This window comes from Xyrauchen texanus, chromosome 20, assembly GCF_025860055.1.
Source record: "Xyrauchen texanus isolate HMW12.3.18 chromosome 20, RBS_HiC_50CHRs, whole genome shotgun sequence".
Lineage (NCBI taxonomy): Eukaryota > Metazoa > Chordata > Actinopteri > Cypriniformes > Catostomidae > Xyrauchen > Xyrauchen texanus.
In genome coordinates, this window is record NC_068295.1 from 14,693,997 (window position 1) to 14,711,636 (window position 17,640).

A 17,640-nucleotide genomic window follows, 5' to 3' on the forward strand; every position below is an offset into this window, starting at 1 on the left:
GACGAAGTCTACAAACACAGGATGTGTCTAGGATACCTGTGTTCGTATCTTGCAGAGATTAGGAAATGTACAAGTACTTTGCAAAGATATAAGTACAAGCTAGTCTGTAGTCTACCCTTACCACAGTTTTTGCACTTCAATAAGTCATAACAATATGACCTGACACCTTGAATTACAACTTAACATCATGCAGAACTTTCTTTGTTTAAAAATGAAGTGCTTTCTGACACAGTCTCAAGAGAGTATAAAGATATAAATGAATCTTTGAGTGATACACTAGCTCTTTGCATATGATCTACAAATTTGACGCCTCATCTTGATTCATCTTTGTACTTTAACTTTTCCCTTTTACTTACTTAGACACAGACAAGACTTCGTGTTGTTAGGTTTATTTTAGGACTTATTCTTTGCGTATTTCCTTAGGATATATCCACTTAACATCAAACATTTATTTTCGTTTTGCATTTATTCGCAGTATTCATCATTTCATTTTTATTCATTTCTTAATTTTTACAAATTAAAGTTGTTATTCCTTCTACAAATCATCTGATTTATTGAAGTGATTTCCATCTGCTGGATCTCGCAGTATCACAAGGAAAATATTATTAGAGGTAATAAGTACTTTTCTCAGTTGTTTCCAAGTCTTCACTGAATTATTGTTAGATATGATGCATTAATAGAGATTTGATGCTGCCAGGTTTTGACACAGAAGCAGATTTGTAATAAAAATTATACTTATCTGTTAATTAACTGCTTGTTATGATTTCTATGCTGATAAATCCATCACACAGGGAAAATAATTATTGCTTATTTTGATGAGGCTTATTTTGGGCTTGTTTTTCCAGACCAGTTTGCTTGTTTCTTTTGCGAAATCTGGCAAAACTCTAAAGGGTATTTCACCCACCCCTTAGCACAGAGTACTGTCATTTTAAAAATAATATTATTAACCATTCTTTTATTTTGTTCTAACCGGTACCCTTTTGGAAAGTAGTCTGCGGAACTTCTGAACTGGAACGAAAAATAAATATATATATATTTTTTGTTTTTGCTCAGAACGAACCGTCATGAAGAACAAATCATAACTACAACACAATAAGTCTTTTGTATAGTCCTTCGTCTCAGCTGGTCTCTGTACTCATGCCTTTTCTTATAACATGTTTAGTGTCCATCTTTATCTCATTGGATCCAGTTTTTGGCCTGCTTCCTGGTCCTGGCTGTGTCTCTGATACCTTTTCTTAAACCTATATTTTAATCAAGCTGTTAATTGGTCTGTCCATTTTGAGTATCACGTTACACATCATATAATCCAAGAACAATACGCAACTGTTAGTTAATGTACTGACATTTTAAATAATACTGCACATGTAACATTGCAACACAAAGCTAACTTGACACTTCGTCTAAAAAAACGCCTGTTTACACAAACGCAAAAACGTTTTTGATGTGAACGCCCCCTTAAATGTTTTGGCTTTTCTTGACCTAATTTGCTGTAATTGTTGCAGCGGATGTCTTGCCTTCTCGTAAATCAACAAAAGCTTGAGAGTATCCCTGTATCGCCCGGCAACGGTCCGCGTAAACAAGAGAGACGAGGAATCTCCGCGCAACCGGGTGGCAGCAGCAGCTGCGTTGTGATTGCTGGTAACTGGCGCGCGCGAAACATCCATGCGCCTCAGACATAACAGAACAACGACAAGTTGTGGCACCGCTTGAAGTTGAGAGAATATTCAGAGCTTAATAGGTAAAAATGAATTTCACAGTAGTTTAATACAACAATGAGTTTGTATTTGATTGACACGTTTAACGAGCTTCTGTAAGTGATGGATAGAAAAGGGAACATGCGGCGCGCCACTTCGGATGGATACCGTTTACCAGACCGACCAAACGGTCCTATTGCCTCGCAGTCCTCTGTCTCAGTGTTCAGGCATTCAACAAGCAGGACACGAAACACCGAGATACAGGCACAAGACGATGACACCCGAGACCCGGTAAAACAGGACCAGGTTTGGAGAGAGTTTGTGCGCGCTGAGCGAACCGGAGTGAAGGAATGTAATTTTATTCACATTCTTAGAAATACAATCGCCGTTTTCTCACTCACTTTCTATGGAGTAACGCGACTAATGTACCATTGTTCAACCCGTTATTTGATACGGGACGGATTGTAGTTGACCAGGTGCCCCCAGGACGGTGTGCGTTACGGTTACTCATCTCTTGTTCTTTACTCACTATATAAAGCCGTGGTTACTGTACACACACAACCATCACACAGTAAGCTACAATGAAAATTCACATCTTTTATCGCAAATTATCTTAATTTCGTTGCTAAATAATTAATTGCATAGTGATGTCTCGAGATAGTAGAATGCATGTTGTAAAAATGCCTAACAATCAATGTTTCATCACAGGGAGAATAACTGGAGTTTCCTGAAGAACTTTGACCAGCAGGTAAAGTTGTCTCTTATGAATGACGACTGTATGGCAATAACCAACAATTATTTCTGCTATATAAGTTTTTTTTATATATATATATGTATATTATTATTATTTCTTTTTAAAAATAATTACAATATGCCTAATGTTAAGGAGATTAGATTATATTGTCCATATTCATATGCGTTACTAGACCCTGTCAGTGAAGTTTAACAGGGAAATGACTCAATTATTATGAGTAAAAGAAAATATTTGAAATACATAATTATGTTTAGGCTAATATAGTTGTTATTTTGTATGGTCTTGCACAGCAGTTCACAAAATGTTTTGTTTTCATTTGTGGGGTAAATACTTATGATGCTTAAACACTCTTCTGTATTATCCCAAAAGAGGCAAATTTGAAAAAAGTATAATTAGAATTGTTTCGGTTATGAACGACCAAAGTATGAATTGCTGCAGCCAAAACATCTCCAAACAGGGGCAGAAACTTCTAAAGAGGGCGGAGTAACTTCAGAAGGGGCGGAGTTACTCCAGAAGGGAGTTGGGCTTATACTTGGTGGGAGAAAGGTATATTTGCAGGCAAAATAACAGAGCTCCAAATCGCCATTAAAGTTATATGGAGCCAGTAACCTAACCCTTTCCCTTCCCCTAACCTTAATCCTTTTGGAGTTGGCGCAACCCACTTTTGGAGGAACCCCATCTACTATTGGAGATTCCACCCCCATTCGGAGGTCTCCAGCTTGCAGCTATACCAACTTGAATCGGGGTGACACTTTCTGTAGCGGCCCTTTGGTATCGAAAGAAGGAGGCAGAGAGTTTCCTACGGGTGCCTTTGTTTATTTAGCTTCAGGTGCAATAAACTTTAATGTTCAGCGATGCCTTTGTTTGATTTCAATCACCTTTATGCATCACATTTCTGCAGCACTGTATTGAACATTGTATTTCGTCGTATCACATCACTTCAAATCTCCTCCTGATACATCGCAAGCGCTTCAAAACACCGTAAAGCACCGTAATGCACCGTAATGCACCGTAAAACTACAAAGAAAGACAAATAAAGAATAAACAAATGTAAATACATATTCACAATATGATATTAAGCGTTCACAGCATAAGAAACATATTATTAGCCAAAGTTTAATAACAAATATTATGCTCGAAATAAGAAATCAAAAAGCACTATGAAATGATCATGAAATGAACATGAAACATAACATACCTCGCTCCGCTTTCCAAAGGGTTACTAAAACAAAATATATTTACATTTTTAATGATAATTAGAGCTTATTGACTGTTGACTGTGAGCTTGTGTAACACATGTGAACTCTCTTCTGTGTTGCAAAAAAAATTCCCTTGCATACCTTACGCCCTCTAGTAGAGATGTAAAGAAAAACAAATTAAAGGGGCCGGTCATTACACTCCCACCAATCATGTTATGATGAACAAACACATGAAAATAGAATAAATCATACATGATTTCAACCTTGATGACCGCTCTTAAATTTTGATTTAAGAATATGCATTGACAAATCTAAAACCAGTTGTCTGATACAAGTGTGTCACCTATGCCAGTCACTCACTCACTCTCAAGTAGCACCACTAACTTCTGAATTGGTCGCTCAATAATTGTAGGCATGGATTGCTCTGGCTTACTTTTTGATTTTCGCTCACTTGTTTGAATCTTTACTCTTCGAACTAAGCCATCACTCCCCTGAATTATTTCAACAACTCGACCTAACTGCCACTGCTTTCTTGGCAACATGTCCTCTTTGATGATGACTATGTCATTTACTTTGAGATTGCGTCGGGGCACATGCCACTTCTGCCTTATAGAGATGTTCATGAGATATTCTCTTTTCCAACGACTCCAAAACTGTTCAATCAGGTATTGGACTCGGCGCCACCTTTTCGTTGCATACATGTCTTCCTTCACAAATTTGCCTGGTGGAGGAAGAGCAATCTTTGACTTCATCAGAATTAGATGGTTAGGTGTCAAGGGTTCCAGTGACTTGGGGTCATTGATACCATCTACAGTTAATGGACGACTGTTGACGATAGCCATTGCTTCATAGAACAAGGTTCTAAGAGAGGAATCATCAAGTCTGCCTGGACACTGAGAAAGCGTAGCATTCAGTACATTTCGCACAGTCCTGATCTGTCGTTCCCAGACACCACCAGTGTGACTTGCTGAGGGGGCATTAAAGATGAATTCGCATTGTTTTTCAATTAGGAAAACTTCCAGTGCCTTGACATCACATTCTTTGAGAGCTTCTTTGAGCTCATTTCTAGCTCCCACAAAATTGGTGCCACAGTCACAGTGGAGTTGACGAATGGCTCACGAAGACTGATGAAACATCTCAGGGCATTGATAAATGTGTCTGTTGACAGATCTTCAAGCATTTCAATGTGCACAGCTCGAGAAGAGAGGCAAGTGAAGATTAGTCCATACCTCTTGTACTCTTTCCGACCCTTCTTTACGATAAATGGGCCAAAGCAGTCCATACCAGAGTAGGAAAAAGGGTCAGAGACTTCAACACGTTCTTTAGGAAACTCAGCCATTCGCTGTTCCTCTGTTGGCCGTCTGAGCTTTCTGCATTGAACACATCTGTATATCAATTTAGCAACTGATTTACTGCCACCGAGGACCCAAAATCCATTTGCTCTGAGCTCTATTAGTGTTTGATACCTCCCTTGATGGCAAGCTTTGGCATGGTAGTGGGCTAAAATAAGTCTGGTGATGTGGTTGTCTTTAGGCAAAATGACTGGGTGTTTAGACTCTTCACTGAGAGATGATTGCTTCAACCTTCCTCCAACACAAAGGAAACCACCTCTTAAAATGGGATCAAGGTGAAAGAGTGTACTTGAGTTCTGAAGAACTTTTCCTCCTTGAATTACCTTTATCTCTTGGGAGAAAACTTGTTGTTGGAGGAGATTAATCACAATCTCGGAAGCCCTTTCATTTTCTATCACAGTCACAATGTCATTGGGGTATTCTTGTTTTGAAGTCAGCCGTTTTATTCGAGCAATCACCTTAATGAGTGTTCTCCAAGAAGAAAAGCGACTGAATCGGCTAAGAAAGTCCAGATTATCATTACTTTTGCTTACAAGTACTTGAGCTGATCTGACTTCAGGGTCACCCACAAGTAGGTTATTTGAAGGGTTAAGCATTGGACACACTTCTCGTTCCCATAGGAATTTGGGTCCTGATATCCAGGTTGTTGAGGTTATGTCTGAGGCAAAAAGACCTCTTGAGGCGTGATCAGCAGGATTTTCACATGTGCTTACATAATACCACAGGTTTGTATCTGTGAGTTCTCTTATCAGCTGAACACGATTTGCAACAAACACATGAAACCTTCTTGCTTCGTTATTGACATACGCCAACACAACCTGTGAATCAGTCCAGAAGAACTCCTGATCGATCTTCATCTCCAGCTCAGCCTTTAACATAGCACTCATTTTTGCAGAAACTACAGCTGCAGTCAGTTCCAATCGTGGAATACTTTTGATCTTTGTGGGTGCAACTCTAGCCTTGGCCATCACAAGACTGCAGTGTATTTCATCTTTGTCATTTTTGAACCTAAGATAAGAACATGCACCATATCCCAGATTGCTTGCATCTGAGAAGTGGTGCAGTTCCGTCCTGACTACGTCACCAAAAGACTGAGGGTGGTAGCATCTTGGAATGCTGAAATCTTTCAGCTCCTGGAGACTACCCTTCCACTCCTCCCACCGTGGAAATAGATCATCAGGAAGGGAAACATCCCATCCAATATTTCTGCGGCACAGCTCCTGTAGAATACATTTTCCTTTCAGAAGGAAAGGGGCGATGAACCCAAGAGGGTCATACAATGAAGCAACGATCGACAGGATACAACGACGTGTTGCTGGCTGGTCTTTTAGCTTGACATCAAAGCTCAATGTATCATCTTTCGTGGACCACTGAATGCCAAGAACATGTCCTATAGCTTCAGTAAAACTCGACGCTCGACTAAATTCATCGCTGCTGTTACATCGCTTGAGTGGGACTTGACGCTGCATCTGAAGCTTTCAAAGCAACGCAGTTGTTTTCATCGCGTGAGAAAGAGACGGATTCCCCGCGAGGATTGTGACATCAGACAGTCAACTTGGAACGCCGAGCTCTCATGAACGATCAGAAAAAACACGACAGCAAAATAACCTACTGTTTGAGGCAGAGTTGAACTTAAGCTACAATGAAAGATAAGTGAATCAAGATCACAAATAGAGCTTAATTTCCCTGGACTGTGTGAGTTGAAATTTTCAATGACAGACTTTGGATGTTTTATAAACATCATTTTTGAATCTTGCAGTAAGATATTTGAAAGTTACACGTTTTAAGTGAAAGTTATGCAAGATTTGATCACCAAAGATTGATAGTATTGACATGGTGCATTTGATTTGCAAGGTACAGACTATAATAGATATAATAGTCAATGCTGGGTTGTATTCACTGTATTTATGCAGTATAAATCTTGTATAGGAAATTGTTTGAATGTCAATTTTATGGTGTTGTTGCATATAAGATTTGCCTAAATCCTGTTTGCTAAATATTTGAGTGTCTAAATTATAGATGTCTGATACGAGTAGGTCACTGCTCCCTAAGCCTGAAAACAGACAAATGGAAGACACAACTATGCAAACGGAAATACAAGCTAGTCAAATGTCAGCCTCTGCAGAGAAATTGAGCATTCCCTCAGAAACACAACAAATCAGATCAAGTTCACGGAAAGGAAGTCTTACAGAGAAAGGCCTAGAGATGCATAACCAGGAAGCAAAGAAGCATGAGAAAGCCTTTAACAAAGCTTACGACTCCTGGAAGCAGATAGCTAAGGAAACTAGGTCAAAACTGAAAACTTTCTGCTCATGTGAAGATCTTGACCAAATCCAAAGAGACATCCAAAGCAAACAAGATATAGTTAGTCAGCGTTATGCCCCTTTGCTGCGCAATCATACTACAACGCCAGATATTGTTAACAGAATGGATACCTGTACCACACTGACTACAGAGATCTGTGATTTGGCGAGCAAAAGAATGGAAACCTTCGTTGATATCCATAATGAAGAAATTGTGAAAGAAAGAGTGAGACAAGTACTAAATAAAGACGAGTATGAATCTATCTTTGGTGGAACAAACACGGACACGGTCATGTCAGAGTCATCCCAAAGTACAGAAAATAAGTCAAGGACCTCCTCCAAGGCTTCCAGTAAGCTGAGCTGATGCAGAAGCAGAACTTGCAGCCAAAGTAGAGCAAGCAAAGGCCATGCAAAAAATCTATGATCAGCAAGCTGAGACTACGCAAGATGGAGACTGACTGGAAGCTGAATGAAGCAAGAATGCTATCAGAAATGAAACAGAGAGAAACAGAGATGTGCCTAAGACTTGAGGAAGAGAGAACAAAGCTGCAGATGCTACAAGCAGATAAGGAAGTCAAAGTAGCTGCAGCTCGTGTGAAGGCATACAACGATTTTGAGAGCATTCTTGAAGATCATGAGGAGGGTGGAGAAAATGCAATTGAGTTCGATGCAAAGGAGGCTGAAAACAGATTCCAGCTAAATCCTGAGGCAGAGTCATTCCATCCAGAGGTGCAGACGTCTCAAGAGACTGCAAGCTTAGCTCAAGTATTAGTAAATTCCTTGAGTATAAGTCGACTACCTGTCCCAGAACCAACGACTTTCACTGGTGATCCTCTAAAGTTCATTGACTGGAAAATGTCCTTCACAGCACTTATTGATCACAAATTGATTCCAGCAAGTGAGAAGATGTTCTACTTGAAAAACTATCTTGTGGGGAAGCTCGAAAGGCTGTGGAAGGATTCTTTTATAGAGACTCTGAAGATGCATATCAGGGTGCCTGGAAGGTTCTTGAAGAAAGATATGGAAATTCATTCATTGTTCAGAGAGCCTTTCGTGAAAAACTTATGAAGTGGCCTAAAGTCGGAGCAAATGATCCTCTGTCCTTGCGAGAGTTTACAGATTTTCTACAAGGCTGTGTTGAAGCAATCCCTCATGTAAAAGGATTGTCTATTCTGAATGACTGTGAGGAAAATTACAAACTACTGAAGAAATTACCTGAGTGGATTATACGAAAATGGAACAAAATTGTAGTGGAAGAGTTGGATGTGTCTGGTGACTATCCAAGCTTTAAACGCTTTGCAGAGTTCCTGCAAAAGGAATCTAAGATAGCTTGCAATCCTGTAACCTCTTCACTTTTGATGAGCTTTAAAGTTTCAGATGAGAGATTCCCCAAAAGATGCAAGGCTCTCAACACAAAGGCTCAAGTTAAGGATTTTACACCAAAGAGACTAGAGTTCAAACCAACGTCACCATGTTCTGTTTGCAAGTGAAACGCACAACATTGCCAAATGTCCTATCTTTGCAGCAAAGTCTACAGATGACAAAAGGTCTTTCATTCGTGAGAACTCCCTTTGTTTTGGATGTCTAAGGAAGGGACACATTACTAAAGACTGTAAAAGAAGACACACCTGTAGCACATGTGGTCTGCGACACCCTACTTGCTTGCACGAAGAGAGGGGCAAAGGGTCTGTGAAAGCATCAAGATCAGACTCCGAAGTACACACAAGTCAAGAAGTCCAAAAGGTTATGTCTTATGCACTATCACAACGTGCTTCTGCTACTTCCAGCATAGTTCCTGTCCTTATCTCAACAGCGGAGGTGCCAAAAAATGAAATTTTGACTTACGCTTTACTTGACACCCAGAGTGACTCTACTTTCATCTTGAAAGACTTTCTTGATGAACTACGTGTAATCAGTCAACCAGTGAAGCTGAGACTTAGCACTATGACATCTAATGATACCGTCACCACAAGTTATAAGGTCAGTGGCCTGCGAGTTCGAGGACTCCAAGGTGAAAACTACATTAAAATGCAGCAAGCTTATTCTTGTGACTTTATTCCTGTTGACAAGTCTTATATACCAACCAAAAAGACTGCATTGCAATGGCCTCACCTCAAGCACATAGCCAAAGAGCTGTCACCACTCCAGAGCTGTGAAATAGGGTTGTTGATCGGATATGATTGTCCTTCAGCATTGGCTCCCTTAAAGGTCATTATTGGCAGTGAAAATGAGCCTTTTGCTCAGAAAACAGAGCTTGGCTGGAGCATCATAGGCCTTTGCAATCCCCATCTGGACCGACAAGGAGGCCAAAGCTTTGTTCATCGAGTCTCGGTGAAGGAAATGTCAGTCCCATCTGCTAATGATGTCTTAAAGGTACTGGAGTCGGACTTCAATGAGAGAAATTATGAGGACAAACATGTGTCCCAAGAGGATGTTCGCTTCATAAGTCTTCTTAGCGACAAGATCGAGCATAAAGATGATGGACATTATCAATTGCCTCTGCCCTTCAAGAGCAGTAGTCCTCCTTCACTACCTAATAACAAGAAGCTAGCCACTGCACGATTGCATCACCTAAAGAAGAGGCTGAACTCCAACCAACATTATTATGATAGTTATAAGGCTTTCATGGAAGAAATGTTTAGTAAGGGAGATGCAGAGCCAACCCCTACAACATCTGATGGAGAAACAGCATGGTACATACCACATCATGGTGTCTACCACCCTCTAAAGCCAGACAAGTTGAGGGTGGTATTCGATTGCTCTGCAAAATTCTGTGGCATTTCTCTTAATGATACTCTTCTCACTGGTCCAGATTTGATCAACTCCTTGGTGGGAGTACTTTGCCGGTTCAGAAAAGAAGCTGTTGCTGTAACATGTGACATTGAAAAGATGTTCCATCAGTTTCGTGTTCCTCCTGATGAAAGGAACTACCTGAGGTTTTTATGGTGGGAGAATGGAGATTTGGAAAGAGAACCTCAGGAGTATAGAATGGCTGTCCACCTTTTTGGTGCTGCCTCATCTCCTGGATGTGCCAACTTTGGTTTTAAGTACTTGGCAGAACAGTACAAGTCTGAGTACCCATCAGCTTCGTCATTTGTGAAGAACAATTTCTATGTAGATGATGGCTTGATCTCTGTTCCATCAATCCAGGAAGCTAAAGAGCTAATCATTGAAGCCCAAGCACTGTGCAAGCGTGGGGGTCTACGACTTCATAAATTTAATTCAAATGAGAAAGAAGTTCTACACTGTGTAGATTCTTCAGAATGGGCAATAACCACCAAACCGCTCAACCTTAATACTGAAGCTAAATAAACAAAGGCACCCGTAGGAAACTCTCTGCCTCCTTCTTTCGATACCAAAGGGCCGCTACACTTTCACACACCTCCAAAAAGGAGCAGGAGTTCCAAACCGCCAGTAAAGACAAGATGACATTTTTTTTAATGGATGTCTATGAAGGAGACGCTTCATCACCTAATGAATTCACTGCATGTCTGGTTATTTTCAACATGTTTTACATTAAAAAAAAAATCCTTTTAACAAGTTTACCATGATAAAGTTGGTGTTTTATAAGAAAAGACAGAGTCAATTTTGCGACAAGTATGTGTAAGTTAACGGATCTCCCCATTAATTTCTATGGTATCCACAGATGATTATTTAGCCTACTGCCTTAACACGCAAGTTGAGCATTACCTTCTCTCCTGGTAAAAGCGCAGAGGTTGTTATCTCGGTATAGGGGAACTCTGCCCTAACCTAACCCTAATGGAACTTCTCTTTCCGCCATCAACCATGGCCGATATCACAATGACTGCTGCTCTGTATCTGTTGTGGAAGTCCCAGATATGTCGAAATACCAATTGCCGTCGTGTTTGGGTGCATGATATTATACAATTATCCAGATTTCTTCTGCTACTACGTCAGTACGTCAGTGACATCCGGACAATCTCAATGCTGATAGGCTTTCTTGACAACGCATCATGTTGATATTTCCCTCGAGTTGAAAAATTTCAACTCTGGTGAACACGCAAATGAAGCGATTTAGCGTTTTCGCTTCACGGCATTTGCTTCATTAGCTTCATTCGCACAGCCCGCAGCGAATTTGCGTCTATTCGCATCTTTGCATTGACTTTGTATGTAATCGTGAAATGCTCGATTCGCGTTGTATGTGAACGTACCATAGCAGTGTGTGGAAGTGATGCCTCCTTTTGGAGTTGGCACAACTCCCATTTGGAGTAAGTGCCCTTATTTTGTGATTCCGTCACATTTGGAGATTTCCGGCCTGCAGCTACACCTACTTGCACATGGTAGGATTAGGGAAAGCATTATTAGGGGCTCTGTATATCCTTGAGATTCAAAAATACAAAAATAGTCACTGAATGCATCAGTGAACAAATTTAAATCTTTTTTTAGTTAACTAATTCAAAATACTCGAGTAACGAGTTATTGGCAGATAGAGAAACATCATTGGGAGTTAAAGGAATAGTTCAACCAAAAATTTTAATTCTCCCATAATTGACTCACCCTCATGCCTGATGTTCTTCTTCAGAACAAAAATTAAGGTTTTTAGAAGAATATCTTATCTGTAGGTCCATACATTGCAAGTGCCAAAATTTGTACGCTCCAAAAAGCACATAAAGACAGCATAAATGTAATCATAAGACTCCAGTGGTTAAAACCATATTTCAGAAGTGATATGACAGGTGTAGGTGAGAAACAGATCAATATTCATGTCCCTGCCCAGTAGGGGGCGTATGCATGAAGAATGTGAATCACCAAAAACACAAGAAGAATGTGAAAGTAAAAATTAGGGTGCTTCTCAGTCAGAAGGCTGCAGCCTCGTTAATCAGGATATCTTGGCTTCTACGTCATCAAGCACCATTGAAGGCCGTCTCAATTGTGAGGACCCTTGGAAGGCAGCCTTGTTTTCTAGCCTTTGTTTGCCATATTTTGGAGGATTTGTTTCCCCCACATATTGTCATTGCTGCAAATGCGAATAAAAAGTTGGAGAGAGAAAAAAGTTAATGGTTTCTGCTCTTTTTTTTTTTTTTTAATAATTAAGGGATTAAGAACATATTTCACATTCCTAAGTAAAATATCACTTGGTTCTAGGCATATAGTTTGCCATGCACACTTACTAGACCGTCTCATTCTAGTGCTGAATGCAGAGGAGGAGCCTAGCTTACAGCCTCAGAAAGACTCGTTTTGGAAGGACACAGCCTTAAGCTGCGTTCACACTGCCAGCTACTTTGTCACTGCATTTCGCCAGTGGCTGGCAGTTAGGTCGCTAGTGGTGTGTAAAGAGTCTAAACAGCACGGTTTTCTTTTCAATTAATATTATTGTTAAAGTATTAGGATCACGTGAGATCTACCATCTTTTCTCATATTGGTTGTTGCTCCCTATAGTCGCTCTTCAGTTGAATAAAGTTAAACATTTCTTGTGTCGCTGGACATGCCCACATCCGGTCGCCAACGGTAGCCACCGCTCATGTTGCCAGAATTCACCAGCTCTCATTGAAAATGAATGAGAAATTTTGTCGCTGCTTGTCGCTGGTAGTGTGAACACAGCTTTACTAGGCTGCAGCCTTCCATTTAAGAAGTACCCTCAAATTGGAGATTGACTGAGCAGTGAGGAGAATGTATAGAAAATGTTTTTACCAAAATTTTGATCTGTTTCTCACCCATACTTATTGTAACAAGGCAGACAAGGAATGAGGATCTAAATGCAGATTTTAATGAAAAACAACAGATAAACAGGGTAACTCAAACAAACGGAAACACAGAGAACCAGGCACAGAACATGACAACACATTAAGACTGACAAAGAAACCAGGGGCAACAAGGGCTTAAATACACAAGGGCAAACAAGGGAATGAAAAACACCTGGGGAAAACAATCAGGGGAAAACCAATCATGAAAGCAAACTACAGAGGACCACAAAACTGACAGGAAACAGGAACAGGGAACTAAACAAGAATTTCAAAATAAAAGTCTAAGCACAAATACAGGGAATACGTGACATTATATTGCTTATGAAGACATTGATTTAACCGTTTTTGGACCTTAAAATGTTGGCACCCATTCACTTGCATTGTATGGACCTCCAGAGCTGAGATACTCTTCTAAAAATCTTAATTTGTGTTCTGCTGAAGAAAGAAAGTCATACACATCTGGGATGGCACAAGGGTGAGTAAATGATGAGAGAATTTTCATTTTTGGGTGAACTATTCCTTTAATTCACAGTGTTTGATATAACTTCAAACTAAGAAGTTGCAAAATTATTGATTTGTGTTCTAAAATTGTAGTTAATAAATGAAGAACATAATGGAACGATTAGGACAGATTAAATTTGTTGCCAATAAATGGAGAGTTACAATAATATATGGAGTGTCTATATTCTTCAAGCTGGTTTGTAATATACTTTGAACTTTATAAATGTTTACCATAGAAAATGACAATATTCTGAATGAATATTAGCTGGCTAGCTTGAATGATGTAACAGTTAATTAAATGAAACACCATCTATGCAACAGAGTGGAATTCATTAAATGTGCACATCTTTGTGTCATTTGGGATTGAGCCCCAAGATTGAAATCCTAGATTTGCCCCTGGTCCATAAAATAACTTTAAGGTCAAACAGAGGGAATGGAATGAAATCTTGAGTTTGGAGCTCAAGTTTAATTGTTTAATTAGCTATTATAATTTATTTTTCCTGTTTTAATGGTGTCAATTAATGTCAGTTAGAGAAGATATAAAAGGAGGTTGAACTTAATTTATATGGCCTCTATATTAACATTACTCAATTAAAGTTTTATCTTAATTTTTATCTTATTTTTATACTTTTTATTCTTTTTATAATTTATTATTATTTTAGGTGAATATTTTCATGGTGAATTTCTATAATCGGAGTACCACATTATGAAGCCTATATGTTGTTCTTGTTAATTTATTTTTATTTTTACTTGTCACTCTCACAGGGTCATCCACGAATAGAGACTCCTCTACCCAGCGTGGAGTCTTTGCATTCAGATAGAGTCCCAAACACTACTAACCAAATGTTCGGCAGTGGTTTGTACACTGAGCTGGGCAAGGAGCTGATTCACATGGACAGTCTGCTAATCCTGACAACAAATTGCCGCAAGACCAAAAGAAATCCAGAGATTCAACCTTGTTGATGTTTACCAGGCACATGGTCTCTTAAGAAACACTCCTTAGCGTCCTAGTTTAGAGTTGTACCATTCTTTAGAGACCTTCCCCTGGGTCCTTCTGTTTGTCTTCTTGCCTCTGCCCATGCTTAGACAAACTCACACTGATGTGATGCTGCCAACCTCTGTTGTGTATGTGTAAGTGTGTTGGGAGCATAGCATAGGTGAACGTTTTGCATTTATATTCGATTTTGTGTTGTAATTACCATAGAAATACACCTACGTATGCCTCATTCGGCTGGTTCAGATACGTCAACCGCAGCGCCAACTTGGAAAGGTCAGTATGGAGTTTCCTTTGTGTCTTTATTATTCAATCAAACATACTTTGTTTGAGAGTAAAATTTATTATTTTGTAATTAAAAAAAATAAAAGAGTGCAAAAAGTCTTCTAAATGCTCAAAAATAAAGAAGTTGATAACAAAATTATTTGCAGTGCGTGTAATCTTTTGAAAACTTTTTTTTTTTTTTGTGCACTTCAAAAACTTTTCATCACAAACCCACACATTTTGCTCTCTTTTCTGCTGTCTTTTTTGCCGCTGTAAATATTTTGCTTGCGAGTTGAAAAGTTTTGCTTGCGTGTAAAGCTGTACCTCAGTGGGCGGTCTCTAACAACCAGATGAAAGGCCTTTTTCTATTGGTCACCCTCGATTGAAGTGACCGGTTGGCCACGCCCATTACAGTTTCCCGCCGCTGCTGCTGCTGCCATCATCGTCGCACTGCGGTCAAGCCAGCCGTGGTTTGAAAATACACGGTCAAGCCAGCCGCCAAAAAAAGAAGTGTGTGCGCCTATTACTATGAATACGGTAATTTCAGTAACAGCACAGAAAGAACGCGCTTTCAGAGCACTTGAGTTGCCCAGATCGATCCGTCCGTCTGTCTATCTATCTTTTTCTTTCTTTCTATGTCTTTTTTATCTATCTATCTATCTATATCTTTTTTCTTTATTTCTATCTATCTATCTATCTATCTATCTATCTATCTATCTATCTATCTATCTATCTATCTATCTATCTATCTATCTATCTATCTATCTATCTATCTATCTATTTCTAAAGGCCAAATTTCTAATAAGTAGAAAAAACTAATGGTCAGTTCTTGTAGGGGACGTCCCATACCATACAGTATACTCACCTCATATCAAACCAGTTTACTGTAGCATTTTGGAGAAATGTCACATTATTTGACTTCAGAGGCCCATTAATACCTCATTTCTAATAAGTAGAAAAAATAATGGTCAGTTCTTGTGGGGACGTCCCATACAGTATACACACCTCATATCAAACCAGTTTACTGTAGCATTTTGGAGAAATGTCACATTATTTGACTTCTGAGGCCCATAAAGACCTCATTTCTAATAAGTAGAAAAAACTAATGGTCAGTTCTTATACGGGACGTCCCATACAGTATACACACCTTATATCAAACCATTTTACTGTAGCATTTTGGAGAAATGTCACATTATTTGACTTCTGAGGCCCATAAAGACCTAATTTCTAATAAGTAGAAAAAAACTAATGGTCAGTTCTTATACGGGACGTCCCATACAGTATACTCACTTCATATCAAACCATTTTACTGCAGCATTTTGGAGAAATGTCACATTATTCGACTTCAGAGGCCCATTAATACCTCATTTCTAAGTAGAAAAAATAATGGTCAGTTCTTATACGGGACGTCCCATACTGGGCTGGCTTGACCGTGTATTTTCAAACCACGGCTGGCTTGACCGCAGTGCGACGATGATGGCAGCAGCAGCGGCGGGAAACTGTAATGGGCGTGGCCAACCGGTCACTTCAATCGAGGGTGACCAATAGAAAAAGGCCTTTCATCTGGTTGTTAGAGACCGCCCACTGAGGTACAGCTTTACGCGCAAGCAAAACTTTTCAACTCGCAAGCAAAACTTTTCAACTCGCAAGCAAAATATTTACAGCCGCAAAAAAGACAGCAGAAAAGAGAGCAAAATGTGTGGGTTTGTGATGAAAAGTTTTTGAAGTGCACAAAAAAAAAAAAAAGTTTTCAAAAGATTACACGCACTGCAAATAATTTTGTTATCAACTTCTTTATTTTTGAGCATTTAGAAGACTTTTTGCACTCTTTTATTTTTTTAATTACAAAATAATTAATTTTACTCTCAAACACAGTATGTTTGATTGAATAATAAAGACACAAAGGAAACTCCATAGGTCAGAAGAACATCCTCAGACCGCTGCATTAAACTGCTTTTGTGAAACAGTTCATTATGTAATGAACTGACTGACTGGGTGCAAATTTTCATGTTTGACATGATAAATTTATTTTTAGATCACTTTATTTGCAGTTTGCTATGTAAAAGAAAAATAGTTTTAGAAGTGAAGTAAGGATTTTTTAATATCATTTAAAATATTGCCCAGTGTTTATAGGAATATTTTGGCTGGAAAAGACAGCAGACTACTGCAGACTGCAGCTGTCAACCCTGCAAACATGCCAGTGCGGGCCCACTGTGGGTAAGTGTGGGTTTTCTGTGGGACAGTGTGGGCAAGGGCAAACCCTTTGGGGCCCCATGTGGGCATTCTGAAGAAAAACCCACACAGGCCCCCAGTGGGTTAGTCCATGCGGGGCCCATAGTCGTTTTGCCCATTTGGGCCCACATGAGGATTTACTGTGGGCAACCCACAGTGGGCTTGCCTACAGAAAACCCACACAGGCCCCCAGTGGGTTAGTCCATGCGGGGCCCATAGTCGTTTTGCCCATTTGGGCCCACATGAGGATTTACTGTGGGCAACCCACAGTGGGCTTGCCTACAGAAAACCCACACAGGCCCCCAGTGGGTTAGTCCATGCGGGGCCCATAGTCGTTTTGCCCATTTGGGCCCACATGAGGATTTACTGTGGGCAACCCACAGTGGGTTTGCCCACAGAAAACCCACACGGCCCCCAGTGGGTTAGCCCATTCAGGGCCCATAGCAGTTTTGCCCATTTGGACCCACATGAGGATTTACTGTGGGCAACCCACATTTAGCATATAGTTAAAAATAGTTACATTTTTAGTTAAAAAATTGTTAAAAAGTTAAATATTTTATGTGGGTGTTTTTTAATTATGTGTCTTTATGGTTGCCAGATTTTGTCACAAACCCAACTAATCTCATATGGTATAGCCTACAA

The 17,640-nt window shown here is 39.7% G+C and overlaps 1 protein-coding gene across 1 annotated transcript; it reads left to right on the plus strand.

Annotated features, from left to right (window-relative positions):
* Positions 1 to 1,817: 1,817 nt before the first annotated feature.
* Positions 1,818 to 14,471, plus strand: LOC127660358 (uncharacterized protein C2orf50-like). The gene is made up of 3 exons (XM_052150491.1): positions 1,818 to 2,046; positions 2,402 to 2,442; positions 14,274 to 14,471. Exons 1-3 carry the CDS (start codon positions 1,818 to 1,820, stop codon positions 14,469 to 14,471), a joined length of 468 nt encoding a protein of 155 aa, XP_052006451.1.
* The last annotated feature ends 3,169 nt before the right edge of the window (positions 14,472 to 17,640 follow it).

Coding starts and splice junctions, on each gene's coding strand:
- LOC127660358 (XM_052150491.1), top strand. CDS start 1,818: ATGGATAGAAAAGGGAACATGCGGCGCGCCACTTCGGATGGATACCGT. Junction 2,047..2,401: donor GCGAACCGGAGTGAAGGAAT/GTAATTTTATTC, acceptor TGTTTCATCACA/GGGAGAATAACTGGAGTTTC. Junction 2,443..14,273: donor TGAAGAACTTTGACCAGCAG/GTAAAGTTGTCT, acceptor TCACTCTCACAG/GGTCATCCACGAATAGAGAC.